At 50.2% G+C, this 20,946-nt stretch overlaps 8 protein-coding genes across 8 annotated transcripts; 4 read left to right on the top strand and 4 right to left on the bottom strand.

The window, feature by feature from the left end:
• Positions 1 to 105: 105 nt before the first annotated feature.
• N7533_012128 (ATP-dependent RNA helicase BRR2) lies at positions 106 to 6,780 on the top strand (the record flags this gene model as incomplete). Its single annotated transcript, XM_057108778.1, has 1 exon — positions 106 to 6,780. The coding sequence occupies one exon, from the start codon at positions 106 to 108 to the stop codon at positions 6,778 to 6,780; it is 6,675 nt and encodes a 2,224-aa protein (XP_056953879.1).
• A 467-nt stretch (positions 6,781 to 7,247) lies between these two features.
• N7533_012127 (oligopeptidase family protein) lies at positions 7,248 to 9,496 on the top strand (the record flags this gene model as incomplete). The annotated part of the gene is made up of 2 exons (XM_057108777.1): positions 7,248 to 7,264; positions 7,372 to 9,496. 2 exons carry the CDS (start codon positions 7,248 to 7,250, stop codon positions 9,494 to 9,496), a joined length of 2,142 nt encoding a protein of 713 aa, XP_056953878.1.
• A 1,530-nt stretch (positions 9,497 to 11,026) lies between these two features.
• Positions 11,027 to 11,399, bottom strand: N7533_012126 (valyl-trna synthetase; the record flags this gene model as incomplete). The annotated part of the gene is made up of 3 exons (XM_057108776.1): positions 11,027 to 11,085; positions 11,152 to 11,301; positions 11,369 to 11,399. 3 exons carry the CDS (start codon positions 11,397 to 11,399, stop codon positions 11,027 to 11,029), a joined length of 240 nt encoding a protein of 79 aa, XP_056953877.1.
• A 961-nt stretch (positions 11,400 to 12,360) lies between these two features.
• On the bottom strand, positions 12,361 to 13,709 carry N7533_012125 (uncharacterized protein; the record flags this gene model as incomplete). Its single annotated transcript, XM_057108775.1, has 4 exons — positions 12,361 to 12,710; positions 12,772 to 12,972; positions 13,059 to 13,212; positions 13,284 to 13,709. 4 exons carry the CDS (start codon positions 13,707 to 13,709, stop codon positions 12,361 to 12,363), a joined length of 1,131 nt encoding a protein of 376 aa, XP_056953876.1.
• Positions 13,710 to 15,191: 1,482 nt separating this feature from the next.
• On the top strand, positions 15,192 to 16,920 carry N7533_012124 (FAD-binding oxidoreductase; the record flags this gene model as incomplete). Its single annotated transcript, XM_057108774.1, has 3 exons — positions 15,192 to 15,392; positions 15,457 to 15,939; positions 15,994 to 16,920. The coding sequence occupies 3 exons, from the start codon at positions 15,192 to 15,194 to the stop codon at positions 16,918 to 16,920; spliced, it is 1,611 nt and encodes a 536-aa protein (XP_056953875.1).
• Positions 16,921 to 17,084: 164 nt separating this feature from the next.
• On the bottom strand, positions 17,085 to 17,480 carry N7533_012123 (YbjQ family protein; the record flags this gene model as incomplete). The annotated part of the gene is made up of 1 exon (XM_057108773.1): positions 17,085 to 17,480. The coding sequence occupies one exon, from the start codon at positions 17,478 to 17,480 to the stop codon at positions 17,085 to 17,087; it is 396 nt and encodes a 131-aa protein (XP_056953874.1).
• Positions 17,481 to 18,256: 776 nt separating this feature from the next.
• Positions 18,257 to 19,062, top strand: N7533_012122 (putative glutamine-serine rich protein MS8; the record flags this gene model as incomplete). The annotated part of the gene is made up of 3 exons (XM_057108772.1): positions 18,257 to 18,391; positions 18,448 to 18,869; positions 18,957 to 19,062. The coding sequence occupies 3 exons, from the start codon at positions 18,257 to 18,259 to the stop codon at positions 19,060 to 19,062; spliced, it is 663 nt and encodes a 220-aa protein (XP_056953873.1).
• A 400-nt stretch (positions 19,063 to 19,462) lies between these two features.
• N7533_012121 (uncharacterized protein) lies at positions 19,463 to 20,686 on the bottom strand (the record flags this gene model as incomplete). Its single annotated transcript, XM_057108771.1, has 1 exon — positions 19,463 to 20,686. The coding sequence occupies one exon, from the start codon at positions 20,684 to 20,686 to the stop codon at positions 19,463 to 19,465; it is 1,224 nt and encodes a 407-aa protein (XP_056953872.1).
• Positions 20,687 to 20,946: the final 260 nt, after the last annotated feature.

The following is a 20,946-nucleotide window of genomic DNA, read 5'->3' as shown; positions in this document are numbered from 1 at the left end:
TTCGACTTTGGCGCATCAGGCCGATCCAAGTCGCGAAGCTCACTCTTTTTTTCTTCCCTACACCAATTGATCGCTTTGTCGTGAAAACGACACCACCACACCAAGATGGCGGACCAAAATATCTCGCAGTATAAGTACTCGGCGATGTCCAACCTGGTTCTCCAGGCGGACCGTCGTTTCATCAGTCGCGTCAATGACGAACCTACCGGAGACCCTGAGTCCATCGCTGGCCGGATCGGAATCAGAGAGATGGGCTCCCGGATAGCGCGCGACAATGCCCCCAAGTCTAAGAAGAAGCCAGTCGGCCCATCAGATCTCGAACGAGGCGCGATTCGTGAAGGCGAGGATGTATTGATGCGGGAACAAAAGAAACGTCAACGCGGCCAGCCTGCACAACTACGAGGACAGGGTATCCTTTCCGCCGCCGACGCTCTCGTTGAGGGCTTGAAATATCGCCCACGAACCCCCGCCACACGAGCCACTTACGACCTTATTCTCACAATCACCGGAAGTCACCTGGGCGATGTCCCCCACGAAGTCGCCCGAAGTGCCGCCGACGCCGTTCTCGAGCTGCTGAAGGATGAGGAGATGAAGGATTTCGATAAAAAGAAGGAAGTCGACGATCTTCTCGGCAGCGCCATGAATCCCAAGGAATTCAACGAGCTGATGAATCTGGGTAAGAAAATCACCGACTACGACGCTCAGGATGACGACGAGGACATGGATGGTGGTATCGCCGAAGAAGAAGCCGAACTTGATGAACGCCAAGGTGTCGCCGTGGTTTTCGACGAAGACGAGGACAACGATGGTATGGGCACTGTCGATGAGATCCGCGATGAGGATTCCGACGAGGATGAGGAGGATGACCAAGATGAACTCAACAATGATCAAACTGCCCAAGCAACGGGTGAAGACGATGGGATGGTCATTGATGGTGGTCTCGGACAAGATGATAAGGCTGGAGCCAAGACAGGGCTGGGTGTTTCCGCTCGTGAGATAGACGCTTACTGGTTGCAGCGCCAAATCGGTGATATATACGCAGATGCACACATCCAACAGGAAAAGACCCAAGAGGCCCTTGAAGTTCTTGGTGGTCAATCCGAGGATGGATCCGAGCGCCCGCTTCGTGATGTTGAAAACGACCTGATGGACCTGTTCGACTACGATCATCCCGAGCTGGTAGCTAGACTGGTCACCAACCGTGACAAGGTAGTTTGGGTCACTCGCTGGAGGCGCGTCGCTGAAGATGCCGATGCGCGCAACCTTGTGGAAAGCGAGATGGTTGAGGCTGGACACCGGGCTATTCTGGACGAGATTCGCGGCAAGGTCGGCCCCGATGATCTCGCCCCGTCAGGCAATAAGATGAAACTCGATCTTATGGATGTCGATGTTCCCTCAGCCGCTGAGCCCGAGCAGAAGGTCGCTGGTGAGAATGGCCTGGTTGGCGGTTTGCAGCCAAAGAGAACGATCAACCTCGAGAACTTGGTCTTCCACCAAGGAAACCATCTCATGACGAACCCCAATGTCAGACTGCCTCAAGGTTCAACGAAGCGCTCATTCAAGGGATACGAAGAAATCCACGTCCCCCCTCCCAAGGCGACCAAGCTGCCCGGTGAGAAGAATATTCCCGCCACCGAGCTACCTGAGTGGGCTCGTCCCGGTTTTGGAAGCGCCAAGGAGCTCAATCGTATTCAAAGCAGGTGCTATCCCACAGCTTTCCATGACGATGGCAACATGCTTGTCTGTGCTCCTACTGGTTCCGGAAAGACGAACGTTGCTATGCTCACCATCCTCCGCGAGATTGGCAAGAACCGCAACCCCGAAACCGGGGAGATCATGCTGGATGACTTCAAGATCATTTACATTTCTCCCCTGAAAGCCCTGGTCCAGGAACAGGTCGCAAACCTGGGCAAACGTCTGGAGCCCTATGGCATTCGCGTATCAGAACTCACTGGTGATCGTCAGCTCACGAAACAGCAAATTGCCGACACCCAGATTATTGTCACCACTCCTGAGAAGTTCGATGTTATCACACGTAAGGCATCGGAAACCAGCTATACAAACCTTGTTCGCCTGGTGGTCATTGATGAGATTCACTTGCTCCACGATGACCGTGGACCTGTCATCGAGAGTATCGTCAGCCGTACTATTCGCCGCGTCGAGCAGACTGGTGACCCCGTCCGCATTGTTGGTCTCAGTGCTACCCTTCCCAACTACCGTGATGTTGCGAGTTTCCTTCGTGCGGACCCCGAGAAGGGCGTGTTCCACTTTGATGGCTCATATCGACCTTGTCCATTGAAGCAAGAATTCATTGGTGTGACCGACAAGAAAGCCATCAAACAGCTCAAGACTATGAATGATATTTGCTACACCAAGGTCATGGAGCAGGTTGGTCAAAAACGCAACCAGATGCTTATTTTCGTTCACTCGCGAAAAGAGACTGCGAAGACTGCCAAGTATATTCGCGATAAGGCTGTCGAGATGGAGACTATCGGTCAAATTCTACGCAGCGATGCTGCTAGTCGTGCAATTCTTTCCGAAGAGGCGGAGTCCGTTGACGATGCGGGCTTGAAGGACCTTTTACCTTACGGCCTGGGAATTCACCATGCTGGTCTCAGTCTCGCGGATCGTGACTCTGTGCAAGCGCTATTCGCCGACGGTAGTATCCAAGTTCTCGTTTGTACTGCCACCCTGGCTTGGGGTGTCAACCTGCCGGCCCACACTGTCATCATCAAGGGAACTCAAGTCTACTCCCCAGAAAAGGGTAGCTGGGTTGAACTCAGCCCCCAGGATGTTCTGCAAATGCTTGGCCGTGCTGGTCGACCGCAGTATGATACCTTTGGTGAAGGTATTATCATTACGACTCAAGCCGAGATGCAGTACTATCTCTCGCTTCTCAACCAACAGTTACCAATTGAATCCCAATTGATCAGCAAGCTTGCAGACAACATGAACGCTGAGATTGTCCTTGGCAATATTCGCAACCGGGACGAAGGTGTTGAATGGCTCGGCTACACCTATCTCTATGTCCGTATGCTTCGCTCGCCGGGTCTCTACAGCGTGGGTGCCGACTACGACAATGATGATGCTCTGGAACAAAAGCGAGTCGATCTGATCCACTCTGCCGCCAACATCCTCGAAAAAGCGGGTCTTGTCAAGTATGAGAAGCAGACTGGCCGTCTCCAAGCTACTGAGCTGGGTCGAATCGCTTCTCATTATTATATTGGCCACAACTCGATGCTTACCTACGCTCAACATCTCCAGCCTTCAATTACTACCATTGAGCTGTTCCGTATTTTTGCTCTTAGTGATGAGTTCAAGTACATTCCCGTCCGTCAGGATGAGAAGTTGGAGCTGGGCAAGCTCCTGGGCCGAGTCCCCGTGCCTGTCAAGGAGTCCATCGAGGAACCACATGCGAAGATCAATGTTTTGCTCCAGGCCTACATCTCGCGTCTCAAGTTGGATGGTCTTGCACTGATGGCAGATATGGTGTACGTCACCCAATCTGCTGGTCGTATTATTCGTGCTCTTTTCGAGATCTGCTTGAAGAAGGGCTGGTCCTCGGTTGCGAAGACTGCCCTTGACCTTTGCAAAATGGCCGAAAAGCGTATGTGGCCGACAATGTCCCCTCTACGACAATTCCATCATTGCCCGAGGGATATTCTCCAAAAGGCCGAGCGTATCGATGTCCCCTGGGCTAGCTACTTCGACCTCGATCCCCCGCGCATGGGCGAGCTTTTGGGTATGCCCAAGGCTGGACGTGTCGTGTGTGACCTGGTTTCCAAGTTCCCCCGCCTCGAAGTTCAGGCTCAGGTCCAGCCGATCACCCGCTCCATGCTACGCGTCGAGTTGACCATTACCCCGAACTTTGTCTGGGACGACGCTGTTCATGGCAACGCTCAGGATTTCTGGATCTTAGTTGAGGACTGTGACGGTGAAGAAATCCTGCACCATGATCGCTTCCTTTTGCGTGCTGATTTTGCTAAGTCGGAAATGAATGAGCACCTGGTCGAATTCACCGTCCCGATCACTGAGCCCATGCCGCCTAACTACTTCATCTCTTTGGTCTCTGATCGTTGGATGCACTCTGAAACCAAGATTGCCGTTTCTTTCCAAAAGTTGATCCTTCCCGAGCGCTTCCCTCCTCACACTCCTTTGCTTGACATGCAGCGGGCTCCTGTCAAGGCCTTGAAGCGTCCTGAATACCAAAAGCTTTACCCTGAATGGGAGAACTTCAACAAGATTCAGACACAAGTCTTCCAGTCTGTCTACAATTCGAATGACAATGTCTTCATCGGCGCTCCCACCGGAAGCGGCAAGACTGTTTGCGCCGAGCTTGCACTACTCCGCCACTGGTCTAACGAAGAAAGTGGCCGTGCTGTTTACATTGCTCCATTCCAGGAGCTTGTTGATCTGCGCCTTGCGGACTGGCAGAAGCGACTTGGTGGCCTTGCGGGTGGCAAAACCATCATTAAACTCACCGGCGAGACTACGGCTGATTTGAAGCTCCTTGAGCGCGCTGACCTTGTTCTTGCCACTCCTAGCCAATGGGACGTACTCTCCCGTCAGTGGCAGAGACGCAAGAATGTCCAGACTGTGCAGCTTTTCATTGCTGATGAGCTTCACATGTTGGGTGGCTTCGGTGGATATGTTTATGAGGTCGTGGTTTCGCGTATGCACTATATTGCTCTTCAGACCGAGAATGAGATGCGCATTCTTGGCCTGAGTGTACCTCTCTCCAATGCTCGCGATATTGGCGAGTGGATCGGCGCGAACAAGCACACCATCTTCAACTTCAGCCCCCATGCTCGACCGGTACCTCTGGAGTTGCACATCCAGTCATTTACCATCCCTCACTTCCCCTCTTTGATGCTTTCGATGGCCCGCCCCGCCTACCAGTCCATTCTGCAGCTCTCTGCCGATAAGCCTGCCCTGGTCTTCGTCCCCAGCCGTAAGCAAACCCGTGCCACCGCCATGGATCTGCTGGCCGCATGTGCCATGGATGATGACGAGGATCGCTTCCTGAACGCCGATGCTGAAGAGCTCGCTCCTCTTCTCGCACGTGTCCAAGAACAAACTCTGGCCACCTCGCTGACCCATGGTATCGGCTACTACCACGAAGCTCTGAGTGCCACTGACAAGCGCATTGTCTCGCACTTGTTCACCATCGGTGCTATTCAGGTTCTGCTTGCTTCGCGAGAGGTCTGCTGGGAATTGGATCTCACCGCCCACCTGGTCATTGTCATGAACACCCAGTTCTTCGATGGTCGTGAGCACCGTTATATCGACTACCCCATCAGCGAGATTCTCCAGATGTTCGGCAAGGCTTCCCGCCCAGGCCAGGACAAGATTGGCCGAGGTGTTCTGATGGTTCCCGCTGTCAAACGCGAATACTACAAGAAGTTCCTCAACGAGGCACTCCCAGTCGAGAGTCACCTTCAGGTCTACCTCCACGACGCGTTTGTCACCGAAGCCAGCACAAGGACAGTCTCCTCAACCCAGGACGCGGTTGACTGGATGACATACACCTACTTCTACCGCCGTCTTCTGGCAAACCCTAGTTTCTACGGTCTGGCCGACGTTAGCCACGAGGGTCTCAGCACTTTCCTGTCGGAACTTGTTGAGAACACTCTCAAGGAACTATCGGAGGCTAAGATCATTGACCTGGATGAGGAGGATGACACTGTTTCTCCTCTCAACGCTGCTATGATTAGTGCCTACTACAACATCTCGTTCATCACCATGCAGACTTTCCTTCTGTCGCTATCCTCACGGACGAAGCTTAAGGGTATCCTGGAGATTGTCACTTCTGCCACCGAATTCGAGTCTGTCCAGATGCGCCGTCACGAAGATCACATCCTCCGCCGAGTCTACGATCGTGTGCCCGTCAAGATGTCGCAGCCTGCTTTCGATTCCCCGCATTTCAAAGCTTTCGTCTTGCTTCAAGCCCATTTCTCGCGTATGCAACTGCCTCTTGATCTAGCCAAGGACCAGGAAGATATCATCCGCAAAGTTCTCACCCTGCTTAGCGCCTGTGTGGATGTGCTTTCCTCAGAGGGTCACATCAACGCCATGAATGCCATGGAGCTTTCGCAGATGGTGGTTCAAGCCATGTGGGACCGTGATAGCCCCCTGAAGCAGATCCCTCATTTCTCCCCCGAGGTCATTCAGGTTGCCAACGAATACAAGTATGTGTTAATCCCCAAACCCGCTGATAATGAACGGCCAGTTACTAATATCTATACCTGCAGGATCAATGACATTTTTGAATTCATGGAAGCTATGGACCCCTCAGAGAACAAGGACTACGCCACCTTGGTCAAGCGACTTGGTCTTAACAACAAGCAACTGGCCCAGGCCGCTGGCTTCACCAACGAGAAGTACCCCAACATCGAGCTGGACTTTGAGGTTGAGGATCCCGAGAGTATCACTTCCGGCGAGCCTGCCTACCTTAAGGTGAAGATCGAGCGGGAGGTCGAAGAGGACGGGGAACCCGATACCCTTGTTCACGCGCCCTTCTACCCCAGCCAGAAGATGGAGAACTGGTGGTTGGTGGTCGGCGACGAGAAGACCAAGAACCTCCTGGCCATTAAGCGTGTTACTATCGGTCGCAAACTAGAGCTCCGTTTGGAATATGTTGTGCCCACTCCTGGAGAGCACGATCTGACCCTCTACTTGATGAGTGACAGTTATGTCGGTGTGGATCAAGCCCCCACGTTCAGCGTGACCGCGGCCGAAGGAATGGATGAGGACGAGAGTGAAGAGGAAGAGGAAGAGTAGAGGACTGTTTGATTTTCTTATCTTTTTTATGTAAAATAATAGTTTTGGAGCAATCGGAACAAAAAGGTCTTTCCAATCAAGTCCGTACATATTTACAACTAGAACTATAACTATAACCCTGGAACCCTACAGTGGTAAAATGCAAAGATTCCGCGAAGGATCGCCGGTGAGTACTAAAGTGGATCCTTTCCCCGCATGGAGTCACGCCTCAACGAGGGTCACTCTGTTCCTTCTTCCCCCTTGCCCCTGCTGCTCCTCCCCTCTTCTCCTCATCTCTTGCACATACACCTATTGCTTCCCCTCTTCCTCATCACCCTACTCTCTGCCTATATTATACTTGATATCATTGAAACACCCTACAGGGACCTCTCTATAAGCTCCCATTTTCAAGCTCTTAGCTCCGCGCTAGCTCTATCTTATCGCATCACATAGCTTGAGCTACCAAAGAGGAGATGACCATTCGGACAATGAAGTTCACGCCACAGTAAGTTCCTCTATTTGATCCGCTGTCTTTTTTCTTTCTTTCTTTCCCCATGACAATTCGAGTCTTCCTATTGCATAAGCTCATGGCACCTAATTGACGTCATACAGGGTCCTCCTTGGTGCACCCAGGCGGTCCTCGGCCGTTCCAAACGCGGCTGGAACTCTCGCAGTATACACCCAAACATCCTATTCCTTCGAGTCCCATTCCAAGACAAACGAGATCCGTGTTATCGAAATCGATTCTGGTCGATCAGCCCTCATCACCAACGACCCCGGCGCGAGCAATCCGCAGTGGCTGGGTGACGGCGACCGACTCGTCTGGTTGAAGACCAAGGGCAACGGAAACACCAGCTTTATTGTAGGTGATGCTCGCGAGGCCGACAAGACATATACCGCCGGTACTGTCCCTGGTCCTGTCTCGGATCTCAAGGTCACTACCGTTGAGCCGGGCAAGATTGGATTTGCGGTGAGCGGCAAGGCCAATATTGACGGAACCCTATATAACCCTCATGACGCCAAAAAGCCACGATCAACCGGTCGCTTATACACATCACTGTTCGTTCGCCATTGGGATTCTTATGTTGAACCTCAGAAGAATGCTATTTGGTACGGTCTTTTGGAGCAGGCTCCGTTATCACCTGCCCGTCGCCAAGCTGGGAAGTTCAGTGTTTCAGGTCTGACCAATCTGATCTCCGTGGTTGGACTGGCCGGTGTCGAATCACCTATGCCGCCCTTTGGAGGCTCTGGTGATTTCGACATTAGCCCATCGGCCATTGTTTTCATCGCTAGGGATCCGGATGTGAATCCCGCCACCCATACCACTTGCTCCTGTTACTACGCGCCCATGTTCTCATGGACTAGTATGAGCACACAGGATGTAAAGGCATGCAAGATTACCGCTCTGCAAGGAGCAATGGCATCGCCTGTTTTGTCCTCGGACGGTGGTTCCATTGCGCTTTTGGCCATGCAGAAAGATGGATACGAATCCGATAAGAACCGAATTCTATACGTACCGAACCCCTGGGATGGAAATATGATCGAGGTTTTCGAGTCTTCGGATGGAAAGGGTCTTTGGGATTTAAGTCCCTCTGCTATCTCTTTCGCTCAGGGCGATAACTCTTTGCTCATTCAGGCGGAAGAGAAAGGCCGCGGAGTTCTCTATCAACTCCCCCTTCAAGGGATTCGAGAGGCGAAGCCTAACTCATTGCGACGACTGACCCATGCCGGTTATGTTAATGATGTAGCTCCTGCATCAAAGTACAACACCAAGCTGTTTATTTCCAGCAGCAACATGGTGGATAACAGTCTATGGTATATTATCGATCCTGCTCGCCCCAACCCAATTGAATTGGTCTCTTCCAGCGGTCGTGGTGGTGCAGCATTTGGATTAGACCCGTCTCAGATCGACGAGATCTGGTTCCGAGGGGCAGAGGATCATCCAGTCCACGCGTGGGTCATTAAACCATCTAACTTCAAGCCCGGCGAAAAGTACCCTCTAGCGTACCTGATCCATGGTGGACCTCAGGGCGCTTGGAACGACCAATGGAGCACTCGGTGGAACCCAGCTGTTTTTGCAGAGCAGGGATATATCGTGATCACGCCGAATCCAACCGGTAGCACTGGCTACGGGCAGGACTTTACTGACGCGATCCGCGGCCAATGGGGCGGCCGGCCATACGAAGACTTAGTTAAAGGCTTTGAGCACATTGAGCAGAATCTCGATTACGTGGACACCGATCGTGCGGTTGCACTCGGTGCATCCTATGGTGGCTACATGATGAACTGGGTGCAAGGCCATCCGCTAGGTCGCAAGTTCAAAGCCCTCGTTACCCACGATGGCGTGTTTAGCATGACTGGTCAGCTGGCTAGTGAAGAGCAGTACTTCCCATTGCACGATCTTGAAGGTCCCATCTGGAAGGTTCCCGAGAACTGGGCTAAGTGGGATCCATCGCGCTTCACTGAGAACTGGCAGACGCCGCACCTGATCATTCACAACGAACTGGACTATCGTCTGACCATCGCTGAGGGCCTGGCTGCCTTCAATGTACTCCAGATGCGCGGCGTGGAGAGTGCGTTCCTGACATTTCCTGATGAGAACCATTGGGTGCTGAATCCGGAGAACTCTCTGATGTGGCACCGGACCGTGCTTAACTTCATCAACAAGTTCGTTGGTCTTCCTCCTATAGCTGAGGAGGCTGACCTTACCTCGGGCGTCACCAAGATGGCTGTTTAGGCGGTCTTCTACATATTGAACTAATATGTGTTCTAACTTACGATATACATTTCTGATTTGTGTGTTTCTTTGGGACGACATGTATTGATTGAAATCAGGTGTCTGGGTTTGGACTGTCTTTGTTGAAGACCAAAGCATTTTTTGATCTGTTTTCTTTGCTTTTTTGTCCAGCCTTTGCTATTCTTGGAATGTTTCGGCTCTTTGTTCATACCGTCACCATTCTTATGAGACTTCAAATTTCGGAACACATAAGAAGCATTTAAATCTCCTACCATTTTTGCTATCTCCTCGTATTTCAGCGCTACTTCATTGACTCCAGGGCTACATTCTTTGACAACAATCCCCCCTAGACAACTTCTAAGCCGCTTTTTAGCTATTGTCGCACACATCTGCTTTGATTCACTGGGCAAAGCCATTCGCCATGCCATCCACATCCTCCCCCTTTTCGCGAAGTCGAAAGCCTAGCACCTGTTCATGTTCTTCATCAGTCTCAGCTTCAGCCTCCAGCGCCAACTCGCCGAAACCATCAACATCACCATTCCATCCAGATTTCCTGCCACTTCTGAATCACCTCGCCGGACCCCTCATTCAACTAGTCCACTGCACAAGCGGCGCAAAACCCTCAGACTGGCCAAGCAATATACTGAAATATCACCTTCTCTCAACGGCTCAACTAGACAATCTATCTCGCTTTTTCGATCAGACATGGCCACCTGTCCCGGAAACACACTGGTATCCCCGCCAACTAGAGCCTTGGCTAGGAACACCAAACGAGTCAGAAATAGACATAGATACCCGGCGGCGTCGGTTTGGCTACTTTATCGGGCTATATAATTCTGATTCGCCGACGGGGGAGAGTCCTCAGTGAAGAAGCTTGGATGTTCTCTTAAGCTGCTGAAATGCTTTGAGTACCCTGTTTTGGATGAACAGGATAATGGGCGGAAGAAATGCGAGGTCGAACTTGAAGATCCTGATAGTTCCCGGCATGAGGTAGATTCCGAGAGCGCTGAAGAATTGAGGCTTGTTCAGGACATGCTTGATTGGATGGAATGCGAGTGGCAGTTAGCGTTAGTTCATGCACGTGAGGAGCAAAGCGATAGATTCGCGTGGAACCCTAAATAGATTCAAGTCACTGAATATCTTTGTTCTTGTCTTCTTTAGGTTCTTTGGGGAGTTTTGTTAGATGACGCTGTCGGCTTTATGTTTTACTTGTCTTTGATCTGGACATCGGTGCTGGTAGGATAACATTGCTCTTTTTAGTGGATGTAAACAAATCGTCAACTACTAGGTGATATCATTAATAGGTACCATGTAGCTATAGTTTTAAAACAATCAAAAATAAGTCTGTTAATTTGAAATCATCATGCTCGCATATCTCAAAGTGAAAACGTTCCGTAGCAGACAACTGAATGCGGATACCTATTTCAATCGATCACTTCAGTATATTCAAATACCCCCAGCCCGAAATTGACAAGTACAGGTAAGAAATGGTTATCATAGCAGAAGTTGAAAGTAAAGAAAAGCTTGGAATCAATGATTTGTTCGGGCGAACTTGGTCGCTGTTTCGGCACGCTCACGCTCAAGGTCCACTAAATCAGCATATCATCAGCGACCACTAACCCTTTGACGGTCCCATCAAATACAGGCATTCTTACATGTCTCGTCCGACTTTTCTTTCTTGTCCGTGCCTTGACCCCCTTGACTCTGGCCCGTCGGATCCTTCTCTGCAGCTTCGACTACCTTCCTCTTCGTATCGTCATCAACTGGAGGTGGCGGTTCTGTCAAATTCCCAACCGAAAGACCGACTAGACGGCCATTAGCATTGTCCTGGGTGAATGGAAAATCGATAAATATCCGCTGGCAGGTGCTTACTTGGATTATGGGAGGCAGAATCCTGAGCCATTATGTTACTGGTAAGTGATGACGTGGATATTTGAGAAACAATTCACTTCTACGATTCGTACTTGACGAAGTATGGTGGTCTATATACTGCCACGCTACCTTTTTCTTTGGCGGGGACAGCCCTGTGACGCCATTCATAAACCTGATTTGAGCTTAAGCGGGCTCCGGCGGGCACCGTGATGCACTTCTTTCATCCTTCATGTAGAAGGTTGTGCCGATCGGCAACTCCAGCCTTAGAATAATAGATACCTAGGTATCGCCAGTGAATAATCATCTCATTGGAAGATGTTGTTATTGCTTTCGATTTCTTTTTTTCGACCTTTTGCTCAGAAGACTATTTATTTTTCAAACCGCAACCAAGACCCGACCGAAAGCTAAATGTCAGTGGCGAGAGCAACTAATGGCTAAGGACGTGCGCTGTATTACTACTTCCCGTTGAGGAATCCTTCAAAGCCGACTTGCTGCCGATTCAATTACTAATTTGTCGTCGATATTCATACAATGAATCAGCTTCCTTCTGGTTACTTAGATTTGCTTCTGCGATGATGGTAATCATCCAATCTACAACTGCAGAGGTGGTTAGTATTTTGAGAAATTGCCCTGTGTTCTCCAAGTTGCATGGCACTTTCTCTCACAGCCTCAAACGCCGTTCCATGCACTAGCATTATCCAGTATGTTGCCCAATATCATAAGTCACGGTGTTCGTATAAATCTTCTTACCGGCTAGCTAGATGACTCCATGTAAAAGCAAGCACCAGGGTCTAGAGTCACTTTGACTCTAAGATCTATAAGAAAATAGAATCCGGAATCAAACATTCGTCCAAACTCACGCAATTCGATACTTTATGAATTAGCTTGAAACCCTCAAATTCAAATTTGCTTTCACATTGATGTTCTAAGTTTTGCGGATTAAGAAAAAGTATATAACATAATATCCCTTGGACTCATGATTTTATACATGATTATACAAACTGTTGTGGCCGATTATAGTCACTCGATCGATTCTCAACCGTCACCGCAACACCATAGTTAACCATGATATTACCCCTTTCGCTGGGCTGAGCCAACTTCTCTTGACTACTTGCTGGGCTTGACGATCGGTACGCACTCGCAGATTGGTATATATCGTCCGATTTTCCCACGAAGCTATTGAGAGCAATATCCACCCCTCTAGTTCCCGATCGATTTGACGGCATACCGCTCCCTCCACGGCCATGCATGTTATATGAGCCGTAGTCGTAGGAGTGCTTGCTTGGCGAAAGGCCGGTTTTTATGACGCGATAAAGCCCGGGGCAACATCCGATCATGACGGCTAGAGAGTGTTGTCAGCATATTGGAGGATGTGTGAGCGAGGGAAAGAATTGAAAGCATACCAATCGATGCTTCGATCGTGGCCCATAGGGCTAGCCATGACGTTGCTGGGGTGCCGTTTGCCGTGCCTTCTCCAAGCTTTACGACGCGTAGTGTGGAGACGATGATGCAGATCCAGCCGAAGCAAAATAAACCTCCGATGCTCAGCTTTTGTCGTGATTTCATGCGTAGGTTCCAAATGAGACGCAGGGGCAAAGCCATAACTAGTAGTAGGATCGGTTTTAGCTTCTTCCAAGGCTCCAAGGGGTTCTTTTTGGATTTCTTGAGGTGCAGAGAAAGTAAAACGTACTGGCCAAGTCAGTAAGGATATCCACCGCATAGGCGAAGTATAAACTGATCCGAGCGGCGCGATGGTCGCGCGCTGTACTACATTCGCCGGCCGTGAACCAAGCATGAAAACTCTGGCAAGAGAACCAGGATGATAGAATGCAGCCGATGAGGAACTGGGAGAGTGTTTGTTAGCGTCGAAGCGCATACCTAGTAGGTAGATGCCTAGGTAGCCAGGCCTTCATACCAAAATGCAGAGTATCACGATTGCCCACCAAGCCATGAGGTACTGCTTCCCCACCAATAGCCGTTTATACATTGAAAGGAGCGAAAATTTGACCATCCACAAACAAATCCATAATGAAGAGGTGGTGACAAAGAACACGATCTGCAATTTCACCGCATCGTCCGTCACAGTTGGATAGGGAAGGATTTTTCCGGCCGAGAGAGCCGCCAGTCGAAAGATCACCGGCGCAATGTAGATGTAAAGGATACCCAATTCCAAAAAGAAGACATATCCAACGATCAAAAAGTAATCTTCTGCCTTGAGGTCCTTCGGTCGCCGTACGGACCCGATAAATCTAACCAGGACCACAAGCGAAGTGAGTACAATCAATGCAATCCCTGTCGCCTTGATGGTACCAGGACCGATTCCTTCGGAAGTTATACCCATCACCGCTTAGGGGGGCACCAAGGAAGCCTGGCTCAGGGATGCGCAGGACGGTGGATATTCATATTTATTAAAATGCCCGTCGGGTATTCTAAACACATGTTGAGAATCCTTTCGTGTACGGAGTCTCCGTACGGAGTACAGATCTCGCAGAAGCACGTTTCGGCGCCCTGCATCCAGGTGTCTAGTTCTGAGAAAGGGCTTGTGGGATTGGATTTGAATGGCCACTACCACATCTACCGGGATCCTGTAACATAATCCCTGTCAGACTAATATAGTAAAGTTCAAAAGCAGAGGGCGCAGGCCCCATCCTCGGGTCGGGCCAGTTAGGGCCGCGTGCCAACGCCCACGGAGGCCCACGGGGGCCCACGGAGGTCTATGGGGGCCGGAAAGTCGATGGCCAAGCCCCGGCGGGGGTCGAGGTTCACGCCGCCTGCAGGCATGCCCGATGTAACCGTCCAATTGCAGTGAATACCCCCCCCCCCTCAGTTGGAGCACTTTTCAAAGCCCTCTACCTACAAAACTTTTATCACATCAGCATGAACTCAAGGCTTGGGATCGTAGATGAATAAGTACATCTGGGGATTGTTTGCTTTTTAAGTTATATCTCAAGCCCGCCACATCCACTTTGGAAACTCGAACCCCTTAGCGATGGGCCTGGGCGTGGCGCTTTTAGTCCCGGGTTCGCTTAAGAATAGTGAACTCGAAGGTCCCCTTCCCGGTGCAACTCGCAGTCATTACTCCGTAAACATTTCGGGTTTATTTGCACACGGAGGATATCGAATCTAAACTACGGAGTAGAACTACCAGGATTGCATTGTTCTGCGGGATTTTCTCTAAGCGAACTGGAGCCTTGTGAACTACTGGTATAACTCGGTGGCGAGCTGCTTTGAATCCCACGCTACTGATGAAAAGTCGATCGGAATGTATTTTGTTGGGTATTTTGAAATTAGAGCGAGAATAAACCGTGGCACTACATCATCAAAATTAATTCAAGACACGCGGGACATTGAAAGAATAAAGAGACAATAGCAAATTGAACTCACCCCTATAGGAAACTGTGGGCCTAATCATCCCTAAGAGGAAAAAGGAACAGCGGACTTGGTCAATTAACTCGTTAACTCGAGCCAATGGCAAACAAACATGCAAGTTGATTGATCAAACCATCACTCGGCTTACGCTATCGGCCTGCACCGCTTCGCTTAGGGATAGTGTAAATTATCTCACGCGTTTACTCTACACGAGAACGACTCCCTCGGTGACGCTAAAATAGCTTCTCCCCACAGAGACGCGCCGTTCCAATCCGATTCGAGTTCGTTCAAGTTTAAGCAGATCCCGCCCGATCATCTAAGTGCGGCCGAGTGTGTTAAAAGAAGCTCATTCTCGACTTTCTTTTTGATTTCTTTCTCCATCCCCGCGTTCTGTTTTGTTTTGTTTGCTTCTTTTTCCACTCGTTTCGACCACCTGGCATCGAGATCTTGGATCATGTATATTTCGACAGTGCTTGGCGGTTTATCCGTTCTGAGCGGTGCAACACTGGCCTATGCCAGCAGTGCAGTTGAATCATCCAATTTTAATGTCACCGCTGCCCTGGAAGATTTGGGGATCGATGTAGCGGCTATTCCAGCATTGAAGTCCTTCAATGGTGCTCAGGCCCGGTCGACCGATAAGGCTTGTGCAGTTGCGGTAAGGAAAACCTCAAAAGAAAACTAGTTCGAAAGACTGTCATATTCTAACAATTCTATATTAGTGCTCAAGCTTGAGTTTTATCTTCAACTCGAAAGTCTCGGCTCAAAATACCACTGGGTACAGCAACTTCACCGACTCCTTTTGGTCGGTTCAGCAAGAAGAGGTTCAGCCTCATTGTATCTTCCGACCCACCAAAAACACAGACGTTAGCGCTGCAGTTCTTCTGAGTCGATTGACTGGCTGTGAGTTTGCTGCTAGAAGTGGTGGCCATGCAGCCTTTACCGGTGCCTCCAGTAGCCCTGGCGGTATCAGTATCTGGTTCAAGGACATGAATGCTGTCACTCTCAACAACGACAAGTCTGTTGCTTCAATTGAACCAGGAAACAACTGGTTGTCTGTCTACTCCGCTCTCCAGCCTTACGGGCTGGCTACAATCGGAGGCCGCGCCGCCAGTATCGGAGTTGGAGGCTTTGTTTTGGGCGGCGGTATCTCCTATCATTCTAACCTGTACGGATGGAGTTGCGACAATGTTGAGAGCTTCGAGGTGAGTTGAGGTTAATCTGAAACGCTTCATTCTAGCAAATTCTCACATTTACAGGTCGTCGCTGCGAGTGGCTTAATCCTCACTGTCAGCGAGACTTCCTACCCCGACCTTTACTGGGCTCTTCGTGGTGGCGGTAACAACTTCGGCCTCGTCACCAAGTACAATCTCTATACCATTCCTGCCCCAGAGATGTATGGAGGCTCCAGAACATTCATCCAGACCTACTTCCCGCAAGCTATCAATGCTTTCATTAATGTCGCCAATAATGCCTCCGTGGACCCTCACGCCCAGCAATACATTGCTTTCCTCAGGACCCAGGGGACCAACCTTGCCTCGGCGGAGTTAACCTATACCCAGAATGTCTCCAACCCACAGATTTTCAAACAATACCGCAGTATCCCTGCGGTCGCCGATACATCCAGTCCCAAGACTCTGGTTGAATACGTCAAGTACCTGGAAACCGAGAATCCGTTCCACCTCCGCGAGGTGTATTGGCCCGTTGCAGTGAAGCTGGACGAGAAGTTCTCCAACTGGGTTGTGGATACTTTCTACTCAATGATTTCTCAGGTCGAGGATGTCCCCGGTGCCCAGCCCGTGATCATTTTCCAAGCTATCACCGAGCCCATGCTGAAGAAGATGAGCGACTTCGGTGGCAATGCACTGGGCCTCGATGCGTCCAACGGCGCTGTTCAGCTGATGCACATTTCATGCTGGTGGTCTAACGAGTCTGACGACGCGACTATTTATGCGTTCGTCAACAGTTTCTGGGAGACGGTTCTCGCCGAGGCCAAGAGCGAAGGCATCTTCAATGAATTCGTCTACATGAACTACGCCAGCTTGTACCAGGATCCCATCTCCGGCTACGGCGCAACCAACAAGGCTCTTCTGCAGAAGATTGCGAAGAAATACGACCCCCAGGCGGTTTACCAGACTCTTCAGCCAGGATACTTCAAGCTCGATGGCGCGCCTGCTACGCTCTAGTGGAACGGACATGGGACTCCAGGGATTAATATTATACTGTACTTTAAGAATTCATATTGGATTCAAAAGCTCCCTAGATTAATTATATTGGAACATACAGTCAAAGCTCGAGAGATGTGGATTTGTTGCTGGTATTTATCACACTCCACCCCCCTTAGACGTCCTTACTCGTCGATCTTCTCCACTAGACAAGCAGTTCCATACGCACAAATTTGCGAACAAGCCCCAAAACTAGCGACATCAAATCTGACAGCAATGATTGCATTGCCTCCACGACTCATACACTCTCCGACCAGTCGTTCCATAGCCTCTTCTCTTGAGGTATACATGAGATTGGTGAAGAACCGGATTTCGCCACCAACAGCCGATCGTACAACGGCGCCTATGTCTGCACCCCAATTTCGAGTCCGAACGGTGATACCGTAGATGGTGCCTAGAACGGTTCTGATCTTGTAGCCTGGGAGATCGTTCATTGTGGTTGTGACAATTCCGTGGGTATCGGTGAAGCAGGATGGGATGTCTTTCTCCTTTCCCTTTTCTTTTTTTGTCGAGCCGGCCATTTTTGATCAGCGTAACCAAGCAAGCCAGTATTCGTCCATGAAGGGATTACCGTAGCAGCAGAGTCTGAAAGGTAGAATTTCGAACCTTGGAAATTGAGGGGACGTGGTTTTCTGGCCTGATTTTAGTTAAAGCTTGTTGCTCGTATTCGTTTCCTTGTTCGGCATTGGACCCTTAACTAGTGGACCAACAACCTCAGTGAATATGAAAATGAAAGGGTGATGTTGGGGATTCTGCCTACTAAATCCATACAAGATAGAGAATGAATTTGACCAGAATGGCACAGTCTATTCCTTGGAGATTAACTTCTGCAATGCACCAATGCATGCAGGTTCCCGTCTCAAGCATTCAAACAATCAATCAATCGACTAATATGCCAACTGTGGGGCATCCATCATGTACTAGTAATACTCCATAACTACTCCATGATAAATCGCATGTATTGCCAACCTCAGAAGTTCAGCCACATCACGTCATGTCCTAATACAGTAAGAGATGAGTAGCCTACACTGATCATTGATGGCCTCACCCAAAATAGTCTTGAGACCCACGTAATCCAAAGATTAGAGCTGAGGCTGGAGAGGGGAGGCTGTGCAGTCGATCCAAGCCTGAACCGCGTTGGCTCAACCGCGTCGAGGCGGTGCTTTCCATAGTTGCCCCGCAATCATCCGGGTTGAGCCTTCTTATTTAAATTACTTTCCCTTTGCGCTGACGAAGTTCCTCCCATCTTCATATTATCCCCTCTCACTTCGTCTACATCATCCTCAATTCTCTAACCATGTCGCATTACGGTGGTCCTCCCAACCAGCAGTACGGTGGTGATCATTACGGCCAACAGGGTCAGCAGGGCCAGGGCTATCCTCCTCAGCAAGGATATGGCGGTCCTCCACCGCAAGGCTATTATCCCCCAGAGGTAAGAGAAATGCCCTATTCAATCCTGAAAGCTCATACCATACTAACTTTCTATAGCAGCACCAGCAACAAGGCTACGGTCAGCAACAGCAGGGTTATGGACAGCCCCCTCAGTATAACCAGCAGGGTTATCCTCCCCAATACAACGAACAGCCTCAACACGGTCAATATCCCGGTGGTCCCGGATATGGTGGTCCCCCACAAGACCGTGGCCACTCGCCTTATCCCCCACAACAGCAGCAACAGCAATACCCGCCTCAAGGCGCAAGTGCCTCATACTACGGCAACGCACCCCCTCAGGAGCAATATGGAAATGCCCCTGGCCCTGGTGGTCCGGAAGGCGAGAAAGGTCTCGGCTCGACTCTCATGGGTGGCGCCGCGGGTGGCTTCGCCGGCCACAAGCTTGGAGGTGGATTCCTGGGCAGCGCCGCTGGAGCGGCCATTGGCGCTGTTGGTATGAATATGGCAACCCATAAAATGTGAGTTAATTCTTTACCCAGTATCTTGGCTTGGCTTGTCTTTTGTTCTAGTTTTGTGGCTAACGTCATCTTTTTTACGTGCAATAGAAAGGATCACAAGAAGGGAAAGAAGGAAAAGAAGGAAAAGAAGCACAAGCATCACAAGCGCAAGGGCTCCAGCTCGTCTTCGAGTTCGTCCAGTTCGAGCGATTAAGGGCGAGTGGCTGATCGACTTACTTGTTCGATGAAACTTTGATGATTACCCTCCATTTTCGACAACGCATTATTCTTATACCCTGTTTCTGAAATGAATGACCCCTAAGTGAACGTCCGGGATGTTTGCCTCAGATTATCCATGCGTTCGCGATTGTCCAAGATTGATTACAGTCACTGATGGTTGTACTAGTAGTTTGTTTTTTTTGTAGTTCTTTTCTTCAAATTTCGCTATGCACGTAAATTATTTTGTCCCGAGTACTCCAATCAATTGATCCTTGTCCGAACGGAAGGATATAAACAGAAATGTATCGAAAAAAGCGCTATGCTAATGGGTAGTATACACGAAAATGATAAATGCTGGTGGAGTGGTGTACAGGAAGTTTTGAGAATACTTCAGCTTAATTCTGCTGGGTAGTCTTGGGCTTGGGCTTGGGCTTGGGCTTCGGAGTTGGAACAATTTTTTCCCCAAAGATATCATCCAAGTCTGATTCTGCGACGACGGACGAGTTCACTGCCAGCATTGGCTTTGGTGTATCCCAGCTGAAGTATGTTTTATCAGACTGGGGAATGTGGTACATCCGAGGCACCAGTGCAGAAATGCGCCTCCATTGGCGATGCATGAATCTGGGTGTAAAGTTGTGTGGCCGGCCGAGGACATATTCACGGAACGTGTGGCCCTTTTGAGGCCCCTCTACCAAGAAATCCAGGATGGTATTATCAGTGGTGGTGGAGGGGGAAGGGGTGATGGTTGGGAGTACCCTTCGCTTCACCGGTTCCCAGGGTATAGTTCTTGATAATAGACCGTCTAGGATGCCAAGTTCCTTTTCTGGCAAGGGGGGGTAGAGGGAAAAAAGAGTCGACTGATACCATTTTTGGCGGATATTCCTTCGACGCACCTTAGGCACTGGTCGACCCCAGGAATTCTTCTCTGGTATAGGCGGCTCGAGTTTTTGTAGCCGTGGCCGACGACGAATCGTCATCACCACTCCATTCTGCATCTGGGAGTTGGCGAGACTCTTCATTAACGCTGGAGGCTCCCAACCATCTTGAAATTTGGCAGGCTGCTTGATGAGTGCTTTGACCGCAGCTGTATCCTTTGGTATGGCGGGTTTCATGAAGTCGTGTAGCATTTCATGCCGTCGCTTGCCAATACGACCGTATGAGAGGAATAAAACCTTTTCAAGGGGGAGCTGAAACCCCTCATTGGCTCTTCGTAGTATTGACAGTCCCTGGCGGGCTCGTTGGAGCTTTTGGCTTTCTGGTCGGCCGAGTTTGTCAGAAGCGCGGCGATATCGGTCCAGAACATAGTCACGCATGTAAGACCGGGCAACGGGGTCAGGTAAATAGGTGCATTCGCGCAGAGAGGCACGCAAAAGATGGTGCCATGGGATATCAGCAACCCTTGACTTCGGAATGGACGCCATCGAGCAAGTCAAGGCCATAAAATCTAAAGTCGAGTGGCCCAAAACGGCGAAGACGCGAAAATCCTTGGCACTCCCGTGACACGCACGGAACGCGCCCTTCCTCTTCCAACCCCGCGACTTGAAGAAAGCCTGCCTTGCATTGTCCGATCCTCGATCGCAATTCGATTTGACACATTCCGGCCTTTGCTCCTCCCGCATCTTGAGGTTATCTTGAATGGTTCCTGTCTAGGCCAGCTGCGCTTTCCCTTCTGTGGGTGGTAGCCACCACGCGCCTCCTTTTCGCGTTTCACCCGGTAAGCCTCCCCACTCGCCATTCCGACCCTGGTCATATTGGTTCTATGCTGATCCGACTTGGAAAACGCTCAGCAACCCCTACTCACGAGGTAGTACATCGTCTACGAATAGAATCGACTTCTACAACGCCCTCCAAGGCTCACAATCCTTGACACCCCCCCCCC

This window comes from Penicillium manginii, assembly GCF_028828005.1.
Source record: "Penicillium manginii strain IBT 31320 chromosome Unknown utg000009l:1.0-3297300.0:1.0-3298630.0, whole genome shotgun sequence".
NCBI lineage: Eukaryota > Fungi > Ascomycota > Eurotiomycetes > Eurotiales > Aspergillaceae > Penicillium > Penicillium manginii.
The sequence above is the reverse complement of the archived record's forward strand: the minus strand, read 5'-3'. Positions and strand labels throughout refer to the sequence as shown.